The 25261-nt window shown below is 39.5% G+C and overlaps 1 protein-coding gene across 1 annotated transcript; it reads left to right on the plus strand.

Annotated features, from left to right (window-relative positions):
• The first annotated feature begins 15703 nt into the window (after positions 1-15703).
• Positions 15704-18046, plus strand: LOC145452886 (neuromedin-U receptor 2-like). Its single transcript, XM_080331015.1, has one exon. It carries the CDS (start codon positions 15844-15846, stop codon positions 16873-16875), a length of 1032 nt encoding a protein of 343 aa, XP_080187141.1. The 5' UTR covers positions 15704-15843; the 3' UTR covers positions 16876-18046.
• The last annotated feature ends 7215 nt before the right edge of the window (positions 18047-25261 follow it).

Consider the following 25261-nt stretch of genomic DNA (forward strand, 5'->3'; position numbering starts at 1 on the left):
CTGCTTGAAACCTTGATTGACCGTGTCGCAGCATACGAGACATTGTACAAAGCTACGAACGATACGGGAAATAATACATTTCCGAAGTCATGATCATCCCACAACATTGCCAAGAAGTGCAACGAAATCGGTATGGTCGAAAAAATACCAAAGTATCTTTAATGTAACGGATACCAGGCATTATATTTTTTGTGTTGGCATAAAAATTACATATTTTAACTTTGACATAGTTCATTCTGTTGTGACGTCATAAAGAGTGATACTCGATTCGACTCGAAGCATATTACGTGATTCAGTATTGAATCACTCAGGTACTCGATTTTGCCCAGCCCTAGTCGCCAACTCAAAACGGGTCGCGGCCACTTTTCGAATCTCGTCGAGGCCGCGGGCCGCAAGGATGCAATATCGAGACAAAATATAGGCCATATAGTTTAGCTACCACGTTTTTAAATCATTACGTCAGTACGGTGATGTCTTCGCAACAACAAGTGTTATTTTGTCAAAGAAATGCAAACTCATGATCATGAATAACATTTTATTTTGAATTATGAGCTGTGCACGATATCTGAATACGCCTCTCGGCAACTATGGAATCGATATTGGGACTATAGCGAGACACGGTACGAGCTGAAAGACTATTTTCTTGTTGGGAAGCCCCTACTTAGCCGTTTTCTAAGCGTCTCGGTCTTGACAGTGTTTGCTGGTCAATATGACAAAACAGGGCAATATGCCCATTCATATCAGGTGACTGTCCTTCGATGGAATGCTGTTACCATCATCGTTTCAGCTAGTGAAGATTAGTGATGTGGGGCACAGGAAAATAGCATAGGGTTACCATACGTCCTCTTTTAAGAGGATTTGTCCTCTTTTTTGACTTTTTTTGAAAGTGTCCTCGGCGGACGCCCTTTTGTCCTCTTTTTTGAAAATTGAAGTCATATTTAGAGCAAAATGCGAGTGATATGCCGTTAATTAGCACAGAAGTGACGCTCCGGCTGGGCGAAAAGTTGACTTTTTTTTCAGTTAACCACCCGGCAATGTGGAGAAAGAAATGGTATTTTGGGCTCTCAGCGTCAAAGTTGACCTTTTTTTATTCTATAGTCAACCGATCACAAAGTGGGAAAAATTCACCGATTTTTGAGAATTCTTCTCCGGTTTTGCAAGTCTCAAATTTCTGAAAAAGTGTCCTCTTTTTAGATTTCCAAAATATAGTAATCCTAAAATAGCATATTTATGGTAACAGCAATAACAATATTCTCCAACAACAACATTTCAAAATGCTTTACTTAGCTTTCTTCGGAAATCGGAAATTAGATCGCGAGCCGCAAAATACTGCCCCGTGTTGGTGACCCCTGAGCTAAACGAACTCAAAGCACATGCTGACTACAATTTATTCATCATTAGCATACTCGATTCATGATGATGCCTATACTCCAGATTGAAACGTGTCTTTGCTAGTCTAGCGCTTGAAATGACATCGCTGTTTGGGTATTTCTGATTCTGATGAGTTTTATCCATCCTTGGATGTAAAATTTTTGGGCATAATCACATACAGACACGCAGAATAGAGCAAAATGTAATGATTAGAAAATAAAATTACAATGTACATATGGAAACGTGCACTTCATTTAGGAATGTATCAGATGACGTGGTGATCAGAGTTGGATCAATTACATTATCTCAGTTCAATTACAATTACAATTACTTTCATGCATGTTTCAATTACATTACAATTACAATTACTCCATGCTAAAAAATATCAAATTACAATTTCAATTACAATTACTCCTTGCATGCTTCAATTACATTACAATTACAATTACAATTGCTGCTGTTGAACATGTAAGTGAATAATCATAAATTCAACCGTGCTCCTTGACAACCGTAGCGTCGTAATTAACAACAATTCAAGTCTAGTTCAGATTGTGTAGTAATAAATGCGTTTATGTGCGTACATAGTATGCTATGTAAGACGTCATTGTGACGTAATATAAGCGTGTTTTGTATGCTCGGTAATTATGGCTCACGTAATTGGAAATGTAAAATGTTGTTAACCTAATTTCCTATGGGTTAGGATTAAGGATAGGGTGCAGTATGTCGTTGAAAAAAGTATTATAATATATGCACGTGTTGGATTTGCGTATATAGTATATAATTAAAGAAATAATATAATTTTTATCGAGGGACGTAGGAATGGGGCATTTCCACTTCATTTTGATCACTAGGGGCGATAAAGATTACTCGACCCAAAACAGTTTTGTTGTTATATGCTTTACTATGGGACTGGACTAAACATGGACCTAAGTTCGTCTCTTGAGGTACAACGAGGGTGGTGAAAGTATCCATATCAATATAAATCATCCATATGGATATCAAATAGCTGCTAGAGACGAAAATGATGCTATTTCTTGGCGTCTTGTCCTCGTGATTGGCATAGACATCCTGGCTGCTTAATGCTTACATTGCTGTTAAATTTTCAGAGTCGTATGATATGGCTGTTGTTATATTCCTCATTGTGTAAGGATGACGATCATTGGATCTCAAAAGATGCATCAATTAGAAACAGAAAGTTATCGGGAGGATGGTTCTGTTTACAAAGAAGAGGTATGGAATGGATACCTGGTCCTGGAAAAGTTTTCTGCAGAATATCATTTCACCAGCATAATTCATCCTGCTTTCCCTGCAGTAAATCAGTTCTCGCATGAGTGCTGTGCATTATGGAAAATCATGTAACGTGCAGTTGCTGCATAACATATAAAAATCATGCGTTTGAATTACAATGATGCTGATGAAACTTCAATATTGAGAGCATGGTGTCATTTTTGTATTGCTAACTGAAAGACTTGGAAATTAGGCTTACTTGTAAGACAGTGAAGCAAACAATCACATATGACATCGACAAAACAGGAGACCCGATGAAAGAGCTCACTCACAAGAATTGAAAGAACAGGAAAGAGCTGCGGAAAAGAGACTAACATCTAAAAAAGGAGCTATGAGACATCCGACACTAGGCCGAGGTGGATGCCAGAGACCGCAACTGGTCGTTCGGAATCCTTCTACTGTTCATTGCTTCACATTGTACATTGTGTGTGTCTTGTTCAGATGAAAGTATAATCTGACAATTATTGATTACTGTCAGTGGCTCGGTACCCGGACTCTTATTATATGTATCTGATACCGTATATAATACATATTATGTTGGTAGCGCAACGAACTTTGCTAAAAACCTTCAAGATTTTCAAGTACAAACTAGACGATCAAGAATGATGACCGATGCTTGCGATCTCATTTTTGTGGTTTACAATCTGCAAGTTTCACATTAGCATTCTTGTTGATTATTCTTAGATAGCCTATGGTGATGCTATTTGTATCAATTGAGTTTCCACAAAAGTGTTTTGCTTCATGTCTTAGAGCAGTCCCATACATGGGTTTCTCAAATAGCGGGTTGGCATTCATTCAAGTTAAGAAATAATACATAACTGAGTAATAATATGACCATTAATAATACGTTGCATAGAAATTTTATGCCAAAGTTGATGTGCTTACCATACAATTTATTTCTCATGTCGGGCTAAAATATATTTGAGAACCTCTGCTTTTAGTGCTTTATCGACTATGTCCATTCTATTTTATTCAACAAGATAACTGGAACAATACAACTGGAACATCGTTCAATGGTCAATGATGAGAGAGGATGGTGTGGAGAGGTGGGTGTCAGATTCCATAGACTACTCCTTGTCGCTTCGACATCTTCCTGTCTTTTCATTGTTTCGCATTTTTGTGGTGTATTGAACTGATAAAATTGCTAATAAACCAATGATGATGATGAGATCAAGTTGGTATTTTATCATTTAAAAACACCAACAGATAGTGATTGGATTAAAGGATAGAAAGGTATTGAAATGACATAAGTCTTTCAATCAAACAGCTATAATACAGGCCATAATACATCTAGAAAGGGTTTGTGTTTAATCCAGTCCATCTGGTGTAGTTTCGGGTGCTAAATGGGGAATATAAACCATTGCAGTTGGTGATAACTGATAAGGATAGAATCATGATTTCAGCACTTCAATCACGAGGACAAGACGACAAGAAACAGCATTATTTTTGTCGCTAACAGCTATTTCATATCCATATGGATGATTTATATTGATATGGGTACTTTCACCATCCTCATTGTACCTCAAGAGACGAAATTAGGTCCATGTTTAGTCCAGTCCCATAGTAAAGCATATAGCAACAAAACAGTTTTGGGTCGAGTTATCTTTGTCGCCCCTAGTGTTCAAAATGAAGTGGAAATGCCCCATTAGGATGAGGAGTAAAAACAAAACCGTGCTTTGTCAGATAAGACGTTATATAATATCCAGTGGTCTGGTTAGTTAGCCAGACGAAGTAACGATGCAGCATCGTGATCTGAAATCGTATTGTAGATTGCAAACCCACGGATAGATGCGCAAGATGTGAGTCACGGATGAATGCACCGACAAACGTACTGCAGAGCCTGCTAAAAGCAGCAAACTTTGTAGTCCTAGAGCTGGCGATCCAAGCGTCTAAATTTGATGCATCTGGCCTTTATCGTAAGCTATTGATGCACTAATTCCGAAAATACAAATTAAAATCTCGTCAGGGCAATGTAACTGCTCCAAAATAGCCGTTTAAGGCCGACTGTTCTGAAAAGTGAGAGCGCCGCAGCAGCATGACCACAACAATGACCAATTACGCCCAGCGATTGTACAGAACAATGCCGATTCCCAGACTTTCACGACTATGTTGGGTAGGCTTACCATACGTCCTCTTTTAAGAGGATTTGTCCTCTTTTTTGACTTATATGAAAGTGTCCTCGGAGGACGCCCTTTTGTCCTCTTTTTTGGAAATTGAGGTCTGATATGCCGCAAATTAGCACAGAAGTGACGGTCCGGCGGATATTCCGGAGTGAAAAACGGTGAAGTTAGCTCTGAGCGAAAAGATGACCTTTTTTTTTTTTTTTTTTTTAGTCGTGATGACCTTTTTTTTTTTTTTTTGGTCAACCGACCGCAAAGTGGGAAAAATTCACCGGTTTTTGAGAATTCTACTCCGGTTTTGTATCTTGCAGATTTCTGAAAAAGTGTCCTCTTTTTGCATATTCAAAATATCGTAAGCCTAATGTTGGGATGGCACCATTGTCTGGAAATATACTTTTATTGCGGAATCAGTGCGTCACTAGCTTTCGATTAGGACCATGCATATCAAATTTCGACGCTTGGATCGTCAGCTATGGGACTATCAATTATGCTGCTTTTAGCCGGCTCAGCAGTTCGCTTCTCGGCGTATTCAATCGTGAGTCACGTGTTGCGAATCCATCCGTTGGTTAGTAATCTAATAATTGTATACAATGGCAGCCGAGGCCAGCATAGCGGTAAAAATAAAAAACTTCGCCCGCAAGGGCGCAGTCAAGGGCTTTCGCGAATGGATCCACGAAATTCCTTGTCGACATTTAAAGAGAATGCATTATAAGTCAATTATTTTATGTTGTGCTTGTCAGGTCTCAATAGCAATTTAATGTAATTGAAATTGTAATTGAGCAAAATTTAATTTTTGTCAAATTACAATTACAATTACAATTACACAAAATAAAAATGCTTCAATTACAATTACATTACAATTACATTGAAAAATGTAATTAATTACATTCAGCTCAATTACAAATTACAATTGATCCAACTCTGGTGGTGATGTGATCATTGGATTTGAGTAGCTATTTCAAGCATATTTATTCGAATATTTCGTCCAGGGGTCATTACTCGCTCATTCGTGATCGTTTTCGTAATCGCGTTCGTGAAAGCGTTCGTGATCGTGGTCGTGTTCGGGTCTTTGCTCAACCGAACAGAATAATCATCTTCGGGATACGTATTACATGTTTTGATCGTACTCCTGACTTCTATTCATGATGAGTTGGAAGTGGGAAACTTGACACTTCGTCTCGTACATCAATGAGATTGAAAGGAATCTTGGATTGCTTGACTACCCATCTAAATTGTTAAAAGAAGAAGCAGAAGTTAAGACAAAGAGCTAAGAATTTGCGGATCATAGATGAGTTAGTTATGACTTGATTAATTATGAGCTGGAAACGAATGAAAGACTTTTTGATACCTACATTTCCCGCTATTAAAACAGTAAGAGCGATTTTAAATAGCATACGCTGGTTTACGTAACTGTTTTATAAAGTTCTTTTCCTAATGTACAAAAATATTCGCGACACAACAGTGTTGGGATCAAGTCACTACCTTCGAGTCACAAGTCATTTCGAGTCATTTCATATTTTGACTCGAGTCAAGTCAAGTCAATCGATTTTCGAAGGTGACTCGAGTCAAGTCAAGTCACTTGATTTTTGGAGGTGACTCGAGTCAAGTCGAGTCAAGTCAAGTCAAGTCAAGTCACGAGACAAGTCACAATTCAAGTCAAGTTGCCTTTTCGAAGTATGAGACATGATTACGTCATGCTGGCTGTCTGAAATACAGATTGATGTGGTTATTGATTCTCAATCGATGAATGAATATAGTTCAATATACAGTATACGCAAGGAGGCGCTGTATCGCTCGCATATACGTAGAACTGCTGTTAAACTACACGTAAGTAATTGCATAGCCTCAGTTTATAGTTATCAGCCAAAATAGAAAAACGAATTGGTAAGATGCAATACATTATCCATTTACATATTGATATGATAAAATTCGAGCCTGCGCCAATGGTGGAGGAGTATATAAACTATATTCGAATTCAATTTCAATAAAACAAGAGGTTTTGCCAAGGTATAGGAACAGAAAACAGAAATGAATATTATGCTGTTAAATTACTTCAATTGCAGTTCACGACAGCGTAAGCTGTAAGCTTCAATCACTACGTTTGTGTTCATTTTATTTATGTGAGAACAATGGAGGCTCAGTGAAACACACCATCATTGAATGATTGGTCGCTTTCACGGGTTACACCAGCGTTTCGCGAACAATCCGAACATATGGAACCGATTACTTGATGACTTGAAATTGACTCGTGAATTTTGCTCCGAGTCACGAATCAATCCACATTTCTGATGCGCCTAGTCACGTCAAGTCAAGTCATTTTAGCAACGTGAGTCGAGTTAAGTCAAGTCATACGAAAAAGGTGACTCGAGTCATCCCAACACTGCGACACAATCGACAACTTATCGCGACGTCACAGTTTGGGAATCACTTTTTTAGGCAGTTGGATGAGTGTACTAACCCTGACAAGAAGTAAGCAATATTCCAAGGCGGTGGTGTACGGAAGAGGTTGATCTTATCGTCGGTAAGGTAGAAGGAAAGCATATTTTCTTCCTGGAGGCATCCTAATGCGAAAACAAAAGCAATGGTTGACGGATGCCTCAGGATTTGGATCAAAGCTGGAGGCAGAAAAAGAAAAAAGTGGTTCGATTGCAAATAAATCTGTGGCGAAATACGAAAGCGAACGACTATGCACGACTGTGGGTGGTAAAATGAAGTCGAAACAAACATGTATTTCGAATGGCGATCACACGAACACGAATGATATTGAGTGTTCGTGGTTTGTCGAAGATATTCGTTCGCATTCCCGAATACTTTTTTTGTCGTATTCGTGATAATATCACATGGAATACCATTCATAAAAAATGTTCGGCGAGATCCGAATACCGAAGATTTCTAGTCTTACGAAGAGTATGTAATTACCACCCAGATCCTTGATCGGGCTTGGTAATATGAATTTACTTATTGGATTTCAGGGATCTGATGCTCCCGTAGCAATCGGACGTCATCGTGAAATCACTTCTTTTGATAGGAGATCCATAAAAACCGTGCGCTTGGCTACTTAGTTTGGCTTTGAGGGCCACAATTTTCTCATTATGTTCCTATGTTCTGCTTTTATCATCAAATTTCAGGCGATGATGAGACAGTTGTCCAAGTCATACCTCGAACACAGCAATGACTCCCTCACGCTTGATTTCAGTTGGTGGCACAGAAAAATCAAGACCAAGAGATCGTACCAACTCTTCTGTGTCACTGCGCTTGTAGTTCGATATGTTGGTAATAATATTACTACCAGTGACTGCTTTGGTACCGTATTGCAATATGAGCGCATGTCGCGAATTCCTTTTCTACCAAATACCCAATCGGTTGTAATTCAATAATGATTCGATCGTTACCAGTCCATCCGTTGTCGGTCAATTTTACGGGAATATAGATTTTTTTTCCTTCGAAAGAACCGAATAAATTCAGAATTAGTGCCACTGAGAATATGGTGTTGCATGAACATTTGACAACTGAGTCAATGCATTACACATTGCACCTTGTCAGTAGTGTTGGGATCAAGTCACTACCTTCGAGTCACGAGTCATTTCGCGTCATTGTATATTTTGACTCGAGTCAAGTCAAGTCAATCGATTTTTGAAGGTGACTCGAGTCAAGTCAAGTCACTCAATTTTTGGAGGTGACTCGAGTCAAGTCGAGTCAAGTCAAGTCAAGTCACGAGTCAAGTCACAATTCAAGTCAAGTTGCCTTTGCGAAGTATGAGGCATGATTACGTCATGCTAGCTGTCTGAAATACAGATTGATGTGGTCATTGATTCTGAACCGATGAACGAACATAGAGTTAAATATATACGCAAGAAGGCGCTGTATCGTTCGCCAATACTTAGAACTGCTGTTAAACTATATGTAAGTAACTAATTGCATAGCCTCAGTTTATAGTTATCAGTCAAAATAGAGAAACGAATTGGTAAGATGCAATACATTACCCAGTTACTGATTGGCACGATAGAATTCGAGCCTGCGCCAATGGTTGAGGAGTAAACTATATTCGAATTCAATTTCAATAAAACAAGAGGTTTGGCTAAGGTATACGAACAGAAAACAGAAATGAATATTATACCATTAAATTACTTCACTACCAGTTAACGACAACGTAAGCTGTAAGCTTCAATCACTACGTTTGTCGTCATTTTATTTATGTGAGAACAATGGAGGCTCAGTGAAACACACGATCATTGAATGATTGGTCGCTCTAACGGGTTACACCAGCATTTCGCGAACAATTCGAACATATGGAAGAAACAGTGATGACTTGAAATTGACTCGTGAATTTTGCTCCGTGTCAGGAGTCAATCCATATTTTTTATGCGCCGAGTCAAGTCAAGTCAAGTCATTTTAGCAAAGTGACTCGAGTCAAGTCAAGTCATACGAAAAAGGTGACTCGAGTCATCGCAACACTGCTTGTCAGTAACGTATTAAACTATATACGCTCACAAGTGAGATTGGGTGATAATTCAGGGATACGATTGTTTCAAGCAACGCCAACGGATCGTCGGCGGTGAAATTTTGCCCCAAAATGTTCGACGCGTGTACAAATGATACCCGCAATGCATGCAATATATGCAGGTACCGATATTATTTATCAAATTCATACGGTAACTGAAATATTTTCGCGCCATGCGCGAATAGAACATGAATGCACACTAGTTCTCCGTGACATAAATGCCAATGATTTTGGAGCGTATAGTAAGATAAGTCTTGCACTCACCGTTTTCCAGTCTAAATCTCAAAAAGGTAATGAATGACTAAGCGCCGCGAGCAATGAATTGGAAAACTGCATGTGGCCCGTTGGGCATTATCGTTCGGTGGACTATGCCATGTTCGCCATGTTCGATAGCGACGCTACATGTGATTCCTTTCTGAACGAATAGAATGACCTCACCACTCAATGAAGGGCATTGACACCATGCACAAAGGGATTTATTCATCAATTGTAGCCTACTTCATTGCGTCTTATAAGAAACAAGGCGAAGCAAGCTTGCTCGGTCACAAACCTGAGGAGATTTTTCTACACAGTTTAATTCGTTCGAGTAAACATGCAATCGTGGTATATTTGGGGTTTTATACCTCAACAAAAAGAAAACGCAACACTTTAACTGAGAAGGGAGATACTTAATTTTTGTCATACATCCATCGATTCTGCCGTTGACGAGAGCGGATTTTAGAAGTGAAATCAATCATGGACTCAACGTCATAGTGGATGTCATGATGGGGTGAACCAGCAAATCAACAAAGTAACATTAGGAAAAAATTAAGAGTCAAGTTCCATATCTAATCATCACAGTTCGTCTTTATATATAGCAGTTAAATGAGATATTTTGATGTATAAGTATATGCCGAGACTCAAGAGCATAGATCATTGGTAAAAAGCGCTCGAGAAATCAATTAATATGTACGCCGTACATGCCTTGAGGGTTCATATGCTATTTAACATTATGACAATAATCCTATCAGAATCTCAGACTACTCAAGGTACTATAAAGCAGGTGCCAAGCAGCAACTATTGGTAAAGGTAGAGGAGAGTGTCAAAAGAAAAGAATGCAAAATTGATTGAGCAAGTCATTGTTGTCAAATTGCTAGTCCAATTCAAATTCGGGTTCGGGTCATGAGATATTCCAGTTTACATCGAAAAATACACGTTATCTTCGGTGAAAAAAAATCTCAGAGAAAGTGTCTTAACGTCTGCGTTTGAAAAGATAATCAATCGCATTTACACGATATTAAATGTTACCAACGTTGAGCGACTCAAGCGTAAGGTATTGAGTCTAATTCAGTGATTCCCAACCGCGACTGCCAGCTAGCCTTTCGGCGGCCCCAACAAAAATATTGAGAAATCGATTTATGAAAAAAAAAATTATATTTATAAAATACACTTGCTTGGCTTCGAGTCAGGAGTTTTCAATTAGGATTGCAAGAAAGTTGTGAGTAGACTGCTAAGATTACGTCACTGCTGTTTCGATGCAATGTGCCCTAACTTTCCAGTTGAACGAGCAGTACCTATAGATATAGGTATTGACAGGACCGTAACAGCCGCACCCCAAGTCCCCCAATTGGGGGGAACGAGCTCGAAGGGGCCCAAAATTATTTAGTGAATTAGCATGAATTATAGAGTGTTTTATGAAATTTTATGCAGCTTTTTCAAAATTTTTTCGCGCCGTGCGCGATTTCAAGTTTCCAAGTACCTTCATTATTGGATACTCTTCCACCAAAATAAAATGCGCAAGATTTATAGAAGTGGTCATATCGTCGTTGGCCATATATGCAATTCCCGATCTTATTGACCTATTTTATTTTGAATTATCGAAAATTTTCGCGCTCTACGCTGGCTCACTAAACGGTGATCCTGATTTCGTGACAGAAGCGAACAGCGGGACGGGGGGTCGGTTAATCACCATATGGGAGCTCAAGACCTAAGTGTTTTGAGCGGCCTGATGAAGTGCTGTTTTGTTCCTGCCAACGGGTATACGCCCGAAGATGTTTTATTATTATTGAGTGGTCCTACCTTTTCAAACACAACTCACTCGGCTCAACCGGTCAATCTGCTTACGTGAGGAGAGAGAGGATAAAAATGGGGGGGGGGGACTGACGAAGTGCTGTTACGGCCCTGGGCATTGATAACTAATTTACAGATAGATGTGCAGCAAGTGACTCACGATTGAATACGCCGCGATGCGTACAGCTTAGCCAGCAAAAAACAGCATCATTGATAGTCCTATAGCTCGCGAACCACGCGTCCGAATAATTTGATATGACGGTGTTTATCGAAAGGAGGTGTCGCACTGATTCCAAAAATACAAATTGAAATCTAGCCAGGGCAATAAAACTACTCCGAAACAGCCAGCAAAGGTTGATTGTTCTGAACAACGGGAGCGCGGCAATACAATGGGCAATGGCGTCGAGGGAATGATCGGAACAATGCGAATTTTCATATTTTGGTGACTATTTTGGGTTCCTTTCATTGCCCTGGTATTCGTGCGGCCCGACCGTATACTCTGAAATTCTAAATTTGGCCCTGCCGCCGAAAAAGGTTGGGAAACACTGGTCTAATTGATATCAGAATATTAGATATTATCTTCAGTGAGCCAGGAATGCGATGCTGCATCGTAACAGTCAATGATGTTATTAACATTCTTCTACGAGCGGTATACGGTGATAATCAGGCTATAAAAAGTATTTTTAAAATTTCCTAATTATAGCCTTGAGGGTAGAAACAGTGTAAATCAGACTTATATCTATAGCGTTGCACTCAAAATAATATGTGTTCTCAGATCACCTGTTGAACAAGTTTAAACAATTTTCTGAACGCTAAAATAGTCAATTTTAACAAAACCTTAAATTATGTTTTAATTGTCTAATTATAATTATCATATCACTTTTTGTTTAATGTTATTGTTTCACAGGCGAGCGATAGTTTCTATCATAATAACATGAAGGAAATTTTACGTTCCTAATGAATTTGTAAAGTGATTGGCTGCATCATATTCGTAAAGCATATTGCAGTAGCCTACACTACCGTGCAACTGCAACATTATACTTCATCCGCATGTATGGTCTGTTTTTATGTAATTTCTTGATATAATATTGCGTAAATCTGTTCTGAAATCCGACAGATGGGCCGAATTACCTTTCCTGAAAGTCCAGGACCTTTCCGCCGACGTAGTGACCACGTCTCATCTATATTTGCATTGGTATGGAGTTCCATGATCGATATTGAACTGATGCTCACTTTGTCATCTCATTGACATGGCACTGACCGACGGCTTTAGGTCATAGAAACAATTGAAATTCGGCAGTGAATAACATTAAAATTGAATTTCCCAGTCCCAATCTAATGAGTTGATTGATTTACATACGATTGGAAATTATCACTTCAGTGTCGTTAGTAATTAATAGGGATGCTGTGAACGTGAACGCGTTCGCGTTCTGTATGTGAACCTCATAAATTTAGAGGTTCAGGTTCACAAACGAACTTTGGTACGTTCTGCAGTGTGAACCTTTTTCATATACCACACTTTTCACTTCATTGTAACATCTTTGGTTGACATTTATTGCATTTCAGCTGCGGGCCACTCTGTGTACGGCGCTCGCAGCATCAAAAAATTAACACTAAATTAGGGTTACCATATTTCAACAACCCAAATTCCGGACACTCTTTAGCGCCCACTAGTGAATTTCAAAATGAGTTTATGACGTCACACTAGCAAAGCTTTGCTCACGGTTCACGGTGGTCACGATCCGGTTCATGAGTATGTGGCTGTGTGTTGTGAAACCGGGACCGAAAGCACATGTTTTCAGCCCCCTCCCGCCCAATTGAACAATGATTTTTAGCCCACACATAAGGGTAATCGGATGCAACTTCTGGGGGGGGGGGGGGTGCTTGCTATATAAATCTGGTTTCTATATGCATCTGGTCGTTGAATTATTTGAATGAATTCTGTCAATAATATTGGTCGTTCCATATTTTACTTCTCCGCCCACATGATCAGAGTTAGCGGTAGAGCTGGTGGATGATGATGAGTTCGAAAATACGGGGAGCGTAATTGCTTTATAAACACCCCACATCCACTGGTTTCCAACCTTTTATGGTTGCGACTCCATCTCCAATTTAAAAATGTTCCGTGGCCCAAATCAAAATTTGACGAGCTGATTACTAAAAGAAGTCAGCACCTTTGCCCTGACTTACTCACAGGCTATTTTGGAAGCTGATTACGTTCAACATATTCGCAAACCCCAGAACAAAGGCAAACGAACCCCGTTTGGAACCACTATCTTTGAATAAAGCATTTAAACGGCCTTAACGATCTCTAGGAATATACCGTTCTCCTATAATTGCGAATACAATTATAGGCTTATTCCACTAAATGAAGGTTGTTTTTATTTATATTCTATTGCGGTTTTTGCGAGGATGGTAGTCTCCGTATTAAAATTTATCAACGTGATAGTAAATCGCGCGCAGCGCGAAGAAAAATATCATGCATCAGCATAAATATTCCCAAAAAATATTGTTTTTATGCTGATTTACGAAAAAATTATGAGCCTACGTCAAGTCTTCAAAATTCCGGACATTTGGCATATTTTAGAAATTCCTCTTGGACGCTAGTTTGAACAGTGAAATTCCGGACATGTCCGGGAAATTCCGGACGTATGGCAACCCTACACTAAATGAGTATGCACATTGACAATCTCCAAATTTACTTGCTTTGTTACAAAAGTTTGCTCGAAATATCCATCTTTGCGTTTGTGAATATTTAGGGACCCTCAGCTGTGATCTTGACCCGCAATCACACAACATCAATAGCGAAATGCACTGTAGTCAGCGAATGATGCTTATTCAACCGATCAATGAAATTGATATCGTTGTCTCATGTAAAAAATGTAGCAGGCGTATCGGGTCAATCTTGATTTCATAAGTCCTTTGCATCATAAAAACCAAATCCGTGCTATTGGGGTGTTGGCTATTGCTGTATACCTTGTTAATGGGGTGAAATCGGTAGCAAGCATAGAAACCCGTTTTTATGCTCTGCTCAATATCAACGTAGCAATACTCAGACGCCTAATACATTGTCCGGTCTGGCCTGGACCGTTAAGGCGTAAGCTTTTATTCTCTTGCAAGTCCTCGTTGAAATTATACGCAAAACGACGGAAGATATTGACTTATGGGATGATTATATCATTTAATTGCCTCAGTTGATACATTTGGCGACGTTTGAAACGTCAATATGTACTTCAGCATTGTGGCATTATATGGCCCGAGTCGTCGCTATGTATCATATTGTACATTAATATAGGCTATCACTTCATTGACATGTAAGTTGGAATTAGCAATAAGACGTCACGTGACGTCATGAGGTTCACGTTCGCGTTCACACGAACCTGAACCTTTCAGAGGTTCACACGATCCCTAGTAATTAAAAATGAATACCACAAAATATATGAGAAGAATAAATGTGATTTTCATGAAAATTCTTCCCAATTCACCAAGTCCACGGTTTGAAACTACAGACGCACATGCTGGCCCAACTATAACGTGGACGAGACTGTCATGACAAGTCGACTGAGGAATTGATATGTCCAGGACATATCGTTAAATAGATACAAATATAGTTTATTGTGGTCGGTGCAATCCATGCCATGCAAGTCAGACTGAAAACTATAAACGTGAATGAAAATATAAATTGAACGATTGGGATTTCCACGATGCGGAAATCAACGTCTTACCGCTTACGTTTCCGAATATTTCAATACCAATATTTTTAATAATGCTGTTTTCAAGATCTGCGATATAATAACTTTATTACGATGTAAACACTGATATCATCAGTAAATTAACCTTTCTTAGAAGTGTGTCAGAGTGAATATTGAATAGGCTTACCATACGTCCTCTTTTAAGAGGATTTGTCCTATTTTTTGACTTTTTTGAAAGTGTCCTCGGAGGACGCCCTTTTGTCCTCTTTTTTGAGATTTTGTCCTTTTTTTGAAAATTTAGGAGAGATTTAGAGCAATTTGCGAGTGATATGCCACAAATCAGCACAGTAGTGACGGTCCGGCGGATATTTCGGAGTGAAAAACGGTTAATCTAGCTCTGAGCGAAAAGATGACCTTTTTTTTAGTCATCCACCTGGCAATGTGGAGAAATAAACGGTATTTTGAGCTCTGAGCGGAAGTGATGACCTTTTTTTTAGTCAACCAGTCACAAAGTGGGAAAAATTCACCGGTTTTTGAGAAATCTACTCTGGGTTTGAATCTTGCAAATTTCTGAAAAAAGTGTCCTCTTTTTACATTTTCAAAATATGGTAAGCCTAATATTGAATGATGTGAGGATTGGTTTGAGATCTGTCAAATACTGAAAATGAAGAATGATAATGTACCCAAGATGAATAATGTCATCAAAAATTTGACTGATATTCGTTAACCAAACGTATATCAAATTTACAGATTGTCATCGGTCCGGCCGCGTGATTGCCCGAAAAGAAATTAAGTGGATTAAATAAATCGCCTCGGGTGACGAATGGACACAACAACTGATGTATCCGATAACATTACGACTATTACACTTCAAGTCGCGGATTCGCAACATTCGTATAGATTAAGCGACCGAGAAATTCTGCTGATTTGGATAGTGTTTAGCGTTACTTGGTCTTTTGCTTTAGTTGCTAATGTATTCACGATCATAGCGTTATGTAGAACGAAGCAAAGTCCTCTGAATGTGATCATTGTTGCTTTATGCTGTTCTGACATGCTGTCAGCCATCGCTTCGCCGTTCATTGTGTCACAACTTATAAACTCGAATAATCAGAAAGATTATCCGTGGAATACTTTGTTCTGCAATACCACGACCCCGATAGTGTCCGTAGTAAGCGCTGTTACAATCCAGCTTGTACTTTCATTGTCGATTTGGCGATTTTATGCGATTCACCGCCCTCACAAAGCTTCCGGTTTTATGACGTTGGCGAGAGCTAAGCGTATCGTTGTATTCGCTTGGGTGACATCAGTGGTAATACTCATGCCCCCTCCTGCATGCTTCTTGGATATTATTAATTCACCCAATGACCCAGGAAAATTGATTTGCTTTCACAGTAAAAAGACTACGCGTGTTGCTTATGTTTACTATTCCATAGAACTGGTTTTAATGAATTTGATTCCGATAGTTTTGATTTCCGTCCTTTGCATTGTCGTCGGACTTGCTCTGCTCCGACGGAAAATAAATAGGCAAAAACTTACAGGAAACCACGATTGTCGGGACGAGGAAAAACAGGCGTTGTTTCAACTATCTCTTATAATGGCCTCTTTTCTGATAGGCTACCTTCCAAAGTTTACCTATTTTGTTTGGTATCTGATTGGTTTCGAAAGTCCACGCGTGAACACCATCATATATCTACTATCGCGTGGTTTTGTCAATGTTACAGAGTCCATCAATCCGATCGTATATAATCTTAGTTCGAATGAATTACGATCTTCAACAAAATGTGTTTTGCGGAGTGCATGCTGCATTCTCCGGCATTTGCTGAAGTCTGAAGGTTCAGGAAATGAGCACAGTTGATAAAGTGTTGGGAAGCAATATGATGAGACGACGACATGATCTGATAGAGCTGTGCTATCGGGTTTATTTATATTCAAAATACAACTGAAAAGATATATTTTAAGCATGCTTTTTTAGTGTTTTTATTTCCATAGCAACCAATATATCCAAATAAAATCTACAATTACAATAATTGGTTCATTTTATGCATGTGCGCGACATTAAATTCTCGTACGTTATACTAGACGTTATTCAAGAAATATTTTCTCAGGATGAAGTCACCAAGGGCCGTCCAGCCGTCCGTGGCACGAAATACGGATCTGCATTAACTAAAAGGCAGTTGACTTTCGCACAATATTAAGCATAGCAATATTGTAATATTGTTTGAGGTATTTTATATGTTCAAATGAAACCGCAGAACCAGTCACCCTCAAATTACGTTCACCTTCGTTCTCTCGATCACGTGACCGTGGAACCACTCGAGGCGTCGGGAGCACTCATTCAATAATAATTGCATGAATCATATCCGCACAATAAGTTTAAAATATATACCTACCCCTGGTTGAAAACCGCTGGAGTAACGGGAAAAAACTGACATTGGTAATCCTGTTTGGTGTATATTCAGTAGCTGGAACAAGAAATATAGTGCATAATAATCAGTGAACAAATGACACATACATTTTTTTTCAACAATGCATTGAGAGTTCAACCACGTAAAACGGTTGTTTCATGGACAGTGAATTTAGCTCAATGCTCGTACTATTTGTCAGTCGTTTTCAAGATACAGCTCAAGTTAAGCCTGGAGGTATTATACGATCAAATGTGGATACTCACAACGGTGGCAATGTGTGCTTCGAGTTGGTGCATAGCCACGCTGACAACCTAAGGCGAACTGGATTGATCATAGTAATTTGTTTAAATTAACAGACTTTCTCTCACGACCTCAACAATATGTGTCTTGTGTTCTCAAACTCACAGCATGGCGCAGGCTAATTGCAATTCATTCATATTCATATTCATATCTTCTTTTACTTTCATTCAGTGTGCATGCCTCCTCTTTACATCGCCTAGGCCTAGGTGGGTGTCTCATCTTAAGAATACTCCAAGTCATTTCGGCATCTTCCTATCATTCATTGTATTGCAGTCGTGTGATGTTTTGAAGTGATGTAATTTTATGAATAAACTTGAACTTGAACTTGAACTCGAAAATCATTATTAGCAAACTCGATTCAGGGCAGTGCCGATACTCCCGATGTGAACTTGACTTTTCTTGTCAATCGCTTGACACGACAGCGCTCCTTAGGTATTTCCGGTTCTGATTGGAATTTCATCTATCTTTTGTATATAAAATTGTTATGCAGAACCACATTCCGTATGTAGGCTCGCGTTAGCATAAAAGTGGCGTAGAATCTAACGATTAAACTAAAATTGTGATGTAAATATGAAAACTTCCGCCTGATTTAGGAAGGCATCAGATGATATATGGCGATGTTCAGAAATCAATGGATTTGGAGTATTGGTTCGAATACTACGTCCAAACATGGGACAATCGTGATTTGTAATCGTAATCGAATGCGACAAATACAATCATTTGAAATTAATCGTAATGGATTATATTTGAAAATTTGAATTAATCGTAATCGTAATCGATATATAATTTGACATAACTAGTCGATTTCTTTGAAAAGATATGAATAGTTTTTGCTTTTACGAGGGCTATGACATATGCTAAACATTTGTAAACTAGGAATAGTACGTATCAATTTCTATTTGTAAACTCCACTGTCACCAATAGTAGCTAAGCTCGTTGCAAAATGAATTATTCACACTTAGTAAAGATTTCTTGTAGTAAGTATAATGTACAGAACCACAACGATGCCTTATGTCTGGTAATCAATACCACCTCTTACAAAGAAGATGATAATCACCACTCTGATTTGATTCAATTATATAGCGCAATTGTTACTGTTTGATGCCCTGCGATGGTACAAGCACATCTGCTCCTAAATGGATTATGCGAATATTGCCAAGTACCCGAGACGATAGCACACTTCCTACTAGAATGTAGAAAGTACGATCGATATCGACATCGTTTGCAGGACAATGCGGGGTATCATAACATACCAATGGAAATCGAACTGTTGCTCTCTATAGCCCTTATACCAGTACACCAGTAATTGAATTTGTCATGTTAGCTGGTAAAGATATATAACACAAGATATACTATAGTATAGAACAGGGGTCACCAACGCGGTGCCCGCGGTGCCCGCGGTTCCCAGGTAACCCGCGAGGACCAGATGAGTAGCCCGCGAAACTTGTTCTAAAAATATATCGAATAGCAGCATTTACCAATATTTGTCAGTGAGCTTTTAAATATATAGATTGATTGAATTAGCTATTCTTGTTGAAATAACACTAACAAGTAACTTACAAATGACCAGTGACGTGCGGTCAAATGAGGCAAGTGAGGCAGTGCCTCACCTGTCGTCAGTGTGAGGAAGAGAAAATTGTGAAAACCCTAGATGATTATTGATATTTTCCATCGATGTACATAAATAACTAAATTTGAACAATTTCTTCACCCAACATCATCAATTTGCATAATCATATTAAAAAATGCAGCGCGAAAGGAGATGTGAGGCACAGGTGAGACAATGGCGGGTCGTGCCTCACCTGCGACAACGCAATTCATCATAAACAGCTCGGAATTCATAATAACTGGTATCAATCAAATGCTATCGTCGCACTGATTCTGAAAATTTAAATATTAACAGTGTCAGAGCACCAGAACCCCCTCTAAATCGTCAAGGAATGTTTCATTCGGCTTTATTACAGACAATGTCATCGCAGATAAACAATAGCCAGGTGAGGCACAAATGACTCTGCATCATGCGTTATTCGCTAACAATGGGACAATCGCAGCGCAGCGAACACGCTATCGATTTCGGAAACCAACTGTCTTGTAGAAATAGTATAGTAGCGACGGCCAGGGCATGGTATGGTATGGTATGGTATGGAAGTATGGTATGGTATGGATCGATATTTTGGTATGGAATATGGAACAATGCGAGTATGGTATGGAATGGAAGATTTTAATCTATGGTATGGAACGACATTTCCATAATTCCATACTTTGGGGTTTTATACATTTTATCGTGATCTGTGCAACCTTCATGAAGCGTACGTTGATCGCTGTTCACGGAATACGATCGCTTTTGTTATGTGTCAACGTGAACTATAGGCCTATTGAACGCTGTGTTAGCACAAAAACACGCCTGTGCAACGGTTTTAGGAGCACTTGGAATGACATGATTTTGTAATGTAATAATGACAACAGTAATGTTGATCCGATATTCTATTGAGTCTAGACATGATGTCTTCGAGCATATAGTCTATCATGTGACGCAATATTGGTAATGTACGCAACTCCAACTACCTCATTCCTTGAGTGACGACAGCTTACAAGCAATCATGATGCAACGTACTAATTGCTCAATGTGATTGATAATTACATTTCTTCTGAAATATTGTCCGCACATTTATACTATTTACATACCGAGATATCCTATTGGTCATATTTCAAACGCTATCGCAATAGGATTATAGATCAGGGAGTAGAGTAGACATAGTTTGAAATTATCGCCACGCTAACCTCAACCAAGTACTATACTAATAATCACGCAGCTCGCTGCAGTATTGATCGCCTGTAGCTGGGATACATTATGGGTGCGCCTATATTATAAATTATTTTGCGAGTATTTACTTCAAATTTGCATGTGCCTCATGCCAATGCATCGGAAATGCGATGATATTCTTATGGAGCAGGAGCGGGCAACTTCTCCAGTCGGTGGGCCGGATATAGGAAAAATAAGTACTTGGCGGGCCGGATTGCTGAATGGATACATTATTTGCGCATATATACAAGGAATAAATCGTATCAAATGAATGTATTTTATCGACAGCAATGTGACTTCAAAGCCATATCTCGCCGATAATGACAATACAATGTGGATTTCAGAACAGCATTGTCATAGGCGCCGCCATGTCTGCTTCTCTCTGATCAACTAACTCACGGTGCAATCCTTAATTAAGATTTCAAAGCGTTTGATGAGCCCGATACCCAAAATTTACCAAGATATCAATTCATTAGGGTTGAGTACATCGCAAATGCCGATAATGCAAGTCTTCTCGCTTCGATGAACTTACGCGTAAGCTCCACTCTCGCACGCTGCGCAGTGCGCACACCTATATAATAACATACAGTCACTAAAATTTGACGTTTAGGCAAGTAGTGGGGAATCTCGACAGACTGGGGCCGCGGGCCACATTATCATGTAAGACGGGAAAATGTCTGCGGGCCGGACAAAATCTCGTCGTGGGCCGCATCCGGCCTGCGGGCCGTATGTTACCCGTACGTTTTATGGACGGTCCTAGATAACAATCTGCTGACTATCTCATTTTTCTCGCGGAAGCTGTAGGGTAGACGTACACGGCACCTCACCACCGTGAACTAAACCTCACCAAAACAGACTCTGTAAAACTAGTACCATGAATTAGATTCGCCTCATGACTAATTTAAGCAATAATGACATCCGAAATATCAATAATATAGGTGCTAGAAAAGGAACTATACTTATGATATTAAAGAATTTGAAAGTATGGAGGCATGGAACAATGTTGTTATGGTATGGAAAATCGCAAGTATGGTATGTAGAGAGTAAGGCAAGTATGGAGTATGGAAAATTCTCGTTCCATACCATACCATACCATGCCCTGGCGACGGCCAATACGTAATGCGGAGCAAATACATTCCGTTACTGATGTAGCTGATATGTATTTTCCACCCATATAGGCCCACCTATAACCGTAAATTGTGGTATGTGATAGCTATTCTTACATAGCCTGCGTTGTCGTTGTTTGTGGTCGTTATAGTGTTTTCGACTGCAATAGTCATATACACGAGGTCGCTATTCTATGTTATCATTTCATATTTGTATTTGCCCCATATGTAGCACTACCCACTTCTAGGCTTTTGTAAGACACTGCTTGGAACAGATGGCGACGAGTAGCCTGATAACCAGCGTGTGAAGATGGCTAATGTGATAAGAAACAGGTGGCAAACTTCATCTGCTGACCTTGTAGGTCTTTACTTGCGAATTTTAATCCACGGAAATCTGCATCCCCAGTGATCAGACTAGTTGACCCTCAAGGTTATATCGATCATTCCTATCTAATACCGAATACTGTGTATGTGCGACTGTGCATGAATATTTTCTGTCGTCTGTTATGTATTTTGGTTGGATGAAAATCAGGACTCTTTCTCTGTCAACCAAAATCATCAATCTAACCCTGATTTTCCATGGTCTGAATGATGTCTTAAACCAAGTTTGATGTTAGTGTGTGACAATGTACACTGTTCATTTCCACCTTGTAAAATGGAGATGGGACGAGCAACGGCAATAGCGAACATAAAACCGAAATTAGGACCTTAAAGAAAATATTTTTGTGCTTTTCGTTTCATCCTTTTCGTTGAGCAATCTGCATATAACTGAATATTTCACAAAAGGAAATAATTTAAATGTGTATTGTAGAATGTATAATTGCAGCGGCCAACAGGGGGCAAAGAAAACGCTCCCGCATACCCGTTTCTCTTGCTTATGTTGTCATTCACATATTTGTGTATATTCACTAGGTTATTTACGTGTGTGTGTGTATGTGAGGGGGGGGGGGGGGTCAGTGCCTCACCAGCCATGAACCTCGCCGCACGTAACTGCAAACGACAATACATATATGTAAACACTTAGAGTGATGATATCAACTATCCTCAATTACCAACATGTATTAGAATAGCAAGATAGCAAAGACGTAGGATACGGCAGTAGTTATATAGATCGGTCGCACGCGGCTATGGGGTTCTTATGGGCCCGCTGGTGACTCGCCGCGAAACTCGTGTTGGTGATTCGCCCTTTTCGACCCCCCTATCGCTGGTGAGTCGCCATGTGTTCTTATGGATGCGGTCGTGATTCGCCCTTTCAGGTATAGGCTGCGTCGGTGACTCGCCGCGAAAACTCGTGTTGGTGACTCGCCTTTTTTGCTATAGGCGGTGGCGGTGATTCGCCTGTCGTGTATTCTTACGGGTTCTGTGGTGATTTACCATGCGTTCTTACGGGCGTGGCGGTGATTCGCACTTTCAGGTATCTCTCGCGTGGTGTTGAATATGCACGAGTCACCAACAATAACCGCGCAAACGGAAACGTGGTTTGTTGTGAGGATTAAGCAGTGCGACCTATATTTCGAATGACCTGCGCGCTGAATTGTTTCCGTGCAGTCGCTACTATCGATTATTACACTAGACCGGTCAGCGTGAAATAGTTTGATCGTAAATTATGATATATGATGTCGTAGTTTAGTCGTGTCAAATGACCGCTTTCCTCGCTATTGATTGCCACCTGAATAATACTTTCGGCTTATTCGCTGTTTCGCACCTATAGAATAGTCTGCTGTTCACAGTCGCAACAAGAATCACAAGTATACACATTTACACATTCGTTTATTACTCTGAAATCAAACTCTTCACAAAAGCACGTACAATCGTATCATTCACTTTTTTATCATCGCCAAAATTATCCAAGTATTCCTCGGTTGAAAACCCTTGAGCTCTTTTTATCAAGAATGCTATAGCATGATCTCCACACACATCCGAAGTTTTACTTTGTAACTGTTTCCCAGTCACAGAAAATTCATCCGGCTCCAGGAATCTGATTATCTGAGGTTTTAGTGGTCCGAAACCTAGTGAATCATGAAAATGAGTATCGTCATCTCTGTATATAGACACCCAGTGGGACCCGGGCAAACTCGACTCATCGTAATTAATGACGATAGCGAATTTTCCGCTAATTGGTTTCTTCGGTAACTGGTCTACTGGATAAGTTCCTAGATATAGACTTTGTGTGTCAGGATGGTTATAGAGAATATCATTGATCTCAGACGTATTCATATTTCGACGACTTGTCTTTTTTGATTCAGCTGTAGAAGATGTTGAAACTCCTTCAAACATAACAAGGTTACGGAGGTTGGTAACGGCTTCGATGTAGTCAAAACCAGATGCACAGTTCCTGTCTTATGAAGTTGATAACATCCCAAACTATTATCGGGCGTCAAATCAAACACAAAAAGAGTGTATCCATTGACATAATCTTTGCGTGAAATATTTAAAGGTGCCTCGGATTCCCAGCGACCTGTCTGAGAGAATAGTGCCATATATCCTTCGAGTCCGCCATGTTTATCAAAATCGAAATGAAATTCGCGTCCGTTAATTTGACGCCCATCCACACTTAACGAAAGATTTTGAACATCAAAGTGTTTAAAGTTGAATGGGTTTTTGGTCCGAACACCGTTAAATGTCGTGGTCTCAACTAAACCAATTACGATCTTCTTTGGCATGGTGCCGCTAACTAACTCTCTATCAATTTTCGACAAGCCCGCGGCGAATGTATGAGTCGACATTTGTAAGCGTATCCAGGGATACTTTGCAGTATTCTTCTGTAATACAGACTTGTGTGCCAAGCTTACACTTTCAGCGATCTTCATCTGTTTGACATACACCTCCATTTCGAGTAAAACAATTTGTACATCTTCCGCATCACCAAGCAGACAGAAATTATCTTCGTTACGTGTAAATTTTAATTTCATGTCGACATTATCCAACATACATCTAGACTGTTCAAAAAGACCCATTCGAATTTTTCCGATCAACTCTAACGGAGTGCTGTTTTTTGTAAGGTCTTTTCGTTTAACATATCCAGTATTCGCTGCACCAAGAACATCCATAGATCCAGCGACATCTTTATAAAAACCTTGTCCTTGCACAAAACTCTCCGAGGCACCATGTGTATCATTCAACAACCGAGAGATATAAGCTTTGTACGCATGACAATTATCCGAATTCGTGATAACCTCGTTTGAAATAGTTACATCGATTTGTTTGAAAAGAGAATCCAACATGTTATTGACCAGACCCACTTGTGTATCGTTTGCTAAATCAGTTCCATCGCGTTTAGTGAGCTTCAAACGTAATCTCAAGAACGTGTTTTGTAGATCCATATATCGATCCGTCCTTGGTAATTGTACTTCCATGACATTACCTAAACTATGGGGTTTGACGACGACATATTGCGATTCCTCAATACTGGTTTGTGTGTGGGGTATACTAAATATGTTTAATCCCGAGTTATGACATTCTCTGGAACCCGCGTGCATCAACATAGTTCTTAGTCGAATATATCCTGTTGTTTACGACGACGTTTGGATGAAGTGTTCTTTGACTTTGTTTTTTTCCTTTTTATAGCTTTTGGGGTTAAAATTTTATCAATCACTCGACCACCCGCTTGTTTACTTCTCTTGACAA

This window comes from Botryllus schlosseri, chromosome 12 (genome assembly GCF_051294905.1).
Source record: "Botryllus schlosseri isolate E-star chromosome 12, Bs_hap1, whole genome shotgun sequence".
Classification (NCBI taxonomy): Eukaryota; Metazoa; Chordata; class Ascidiacea; order Stolidobranchia; family Styelidae; genus Botryllus; species Botryllus schlosseri.

Coding starts and splice junctions, on each gene's coding strand:
- LOC145452886 (XM_080331015.1), top strand. CDS start 15,844: ATGGACACAACAACTGATGTATCCGATAACATTACGACTATTACACTT.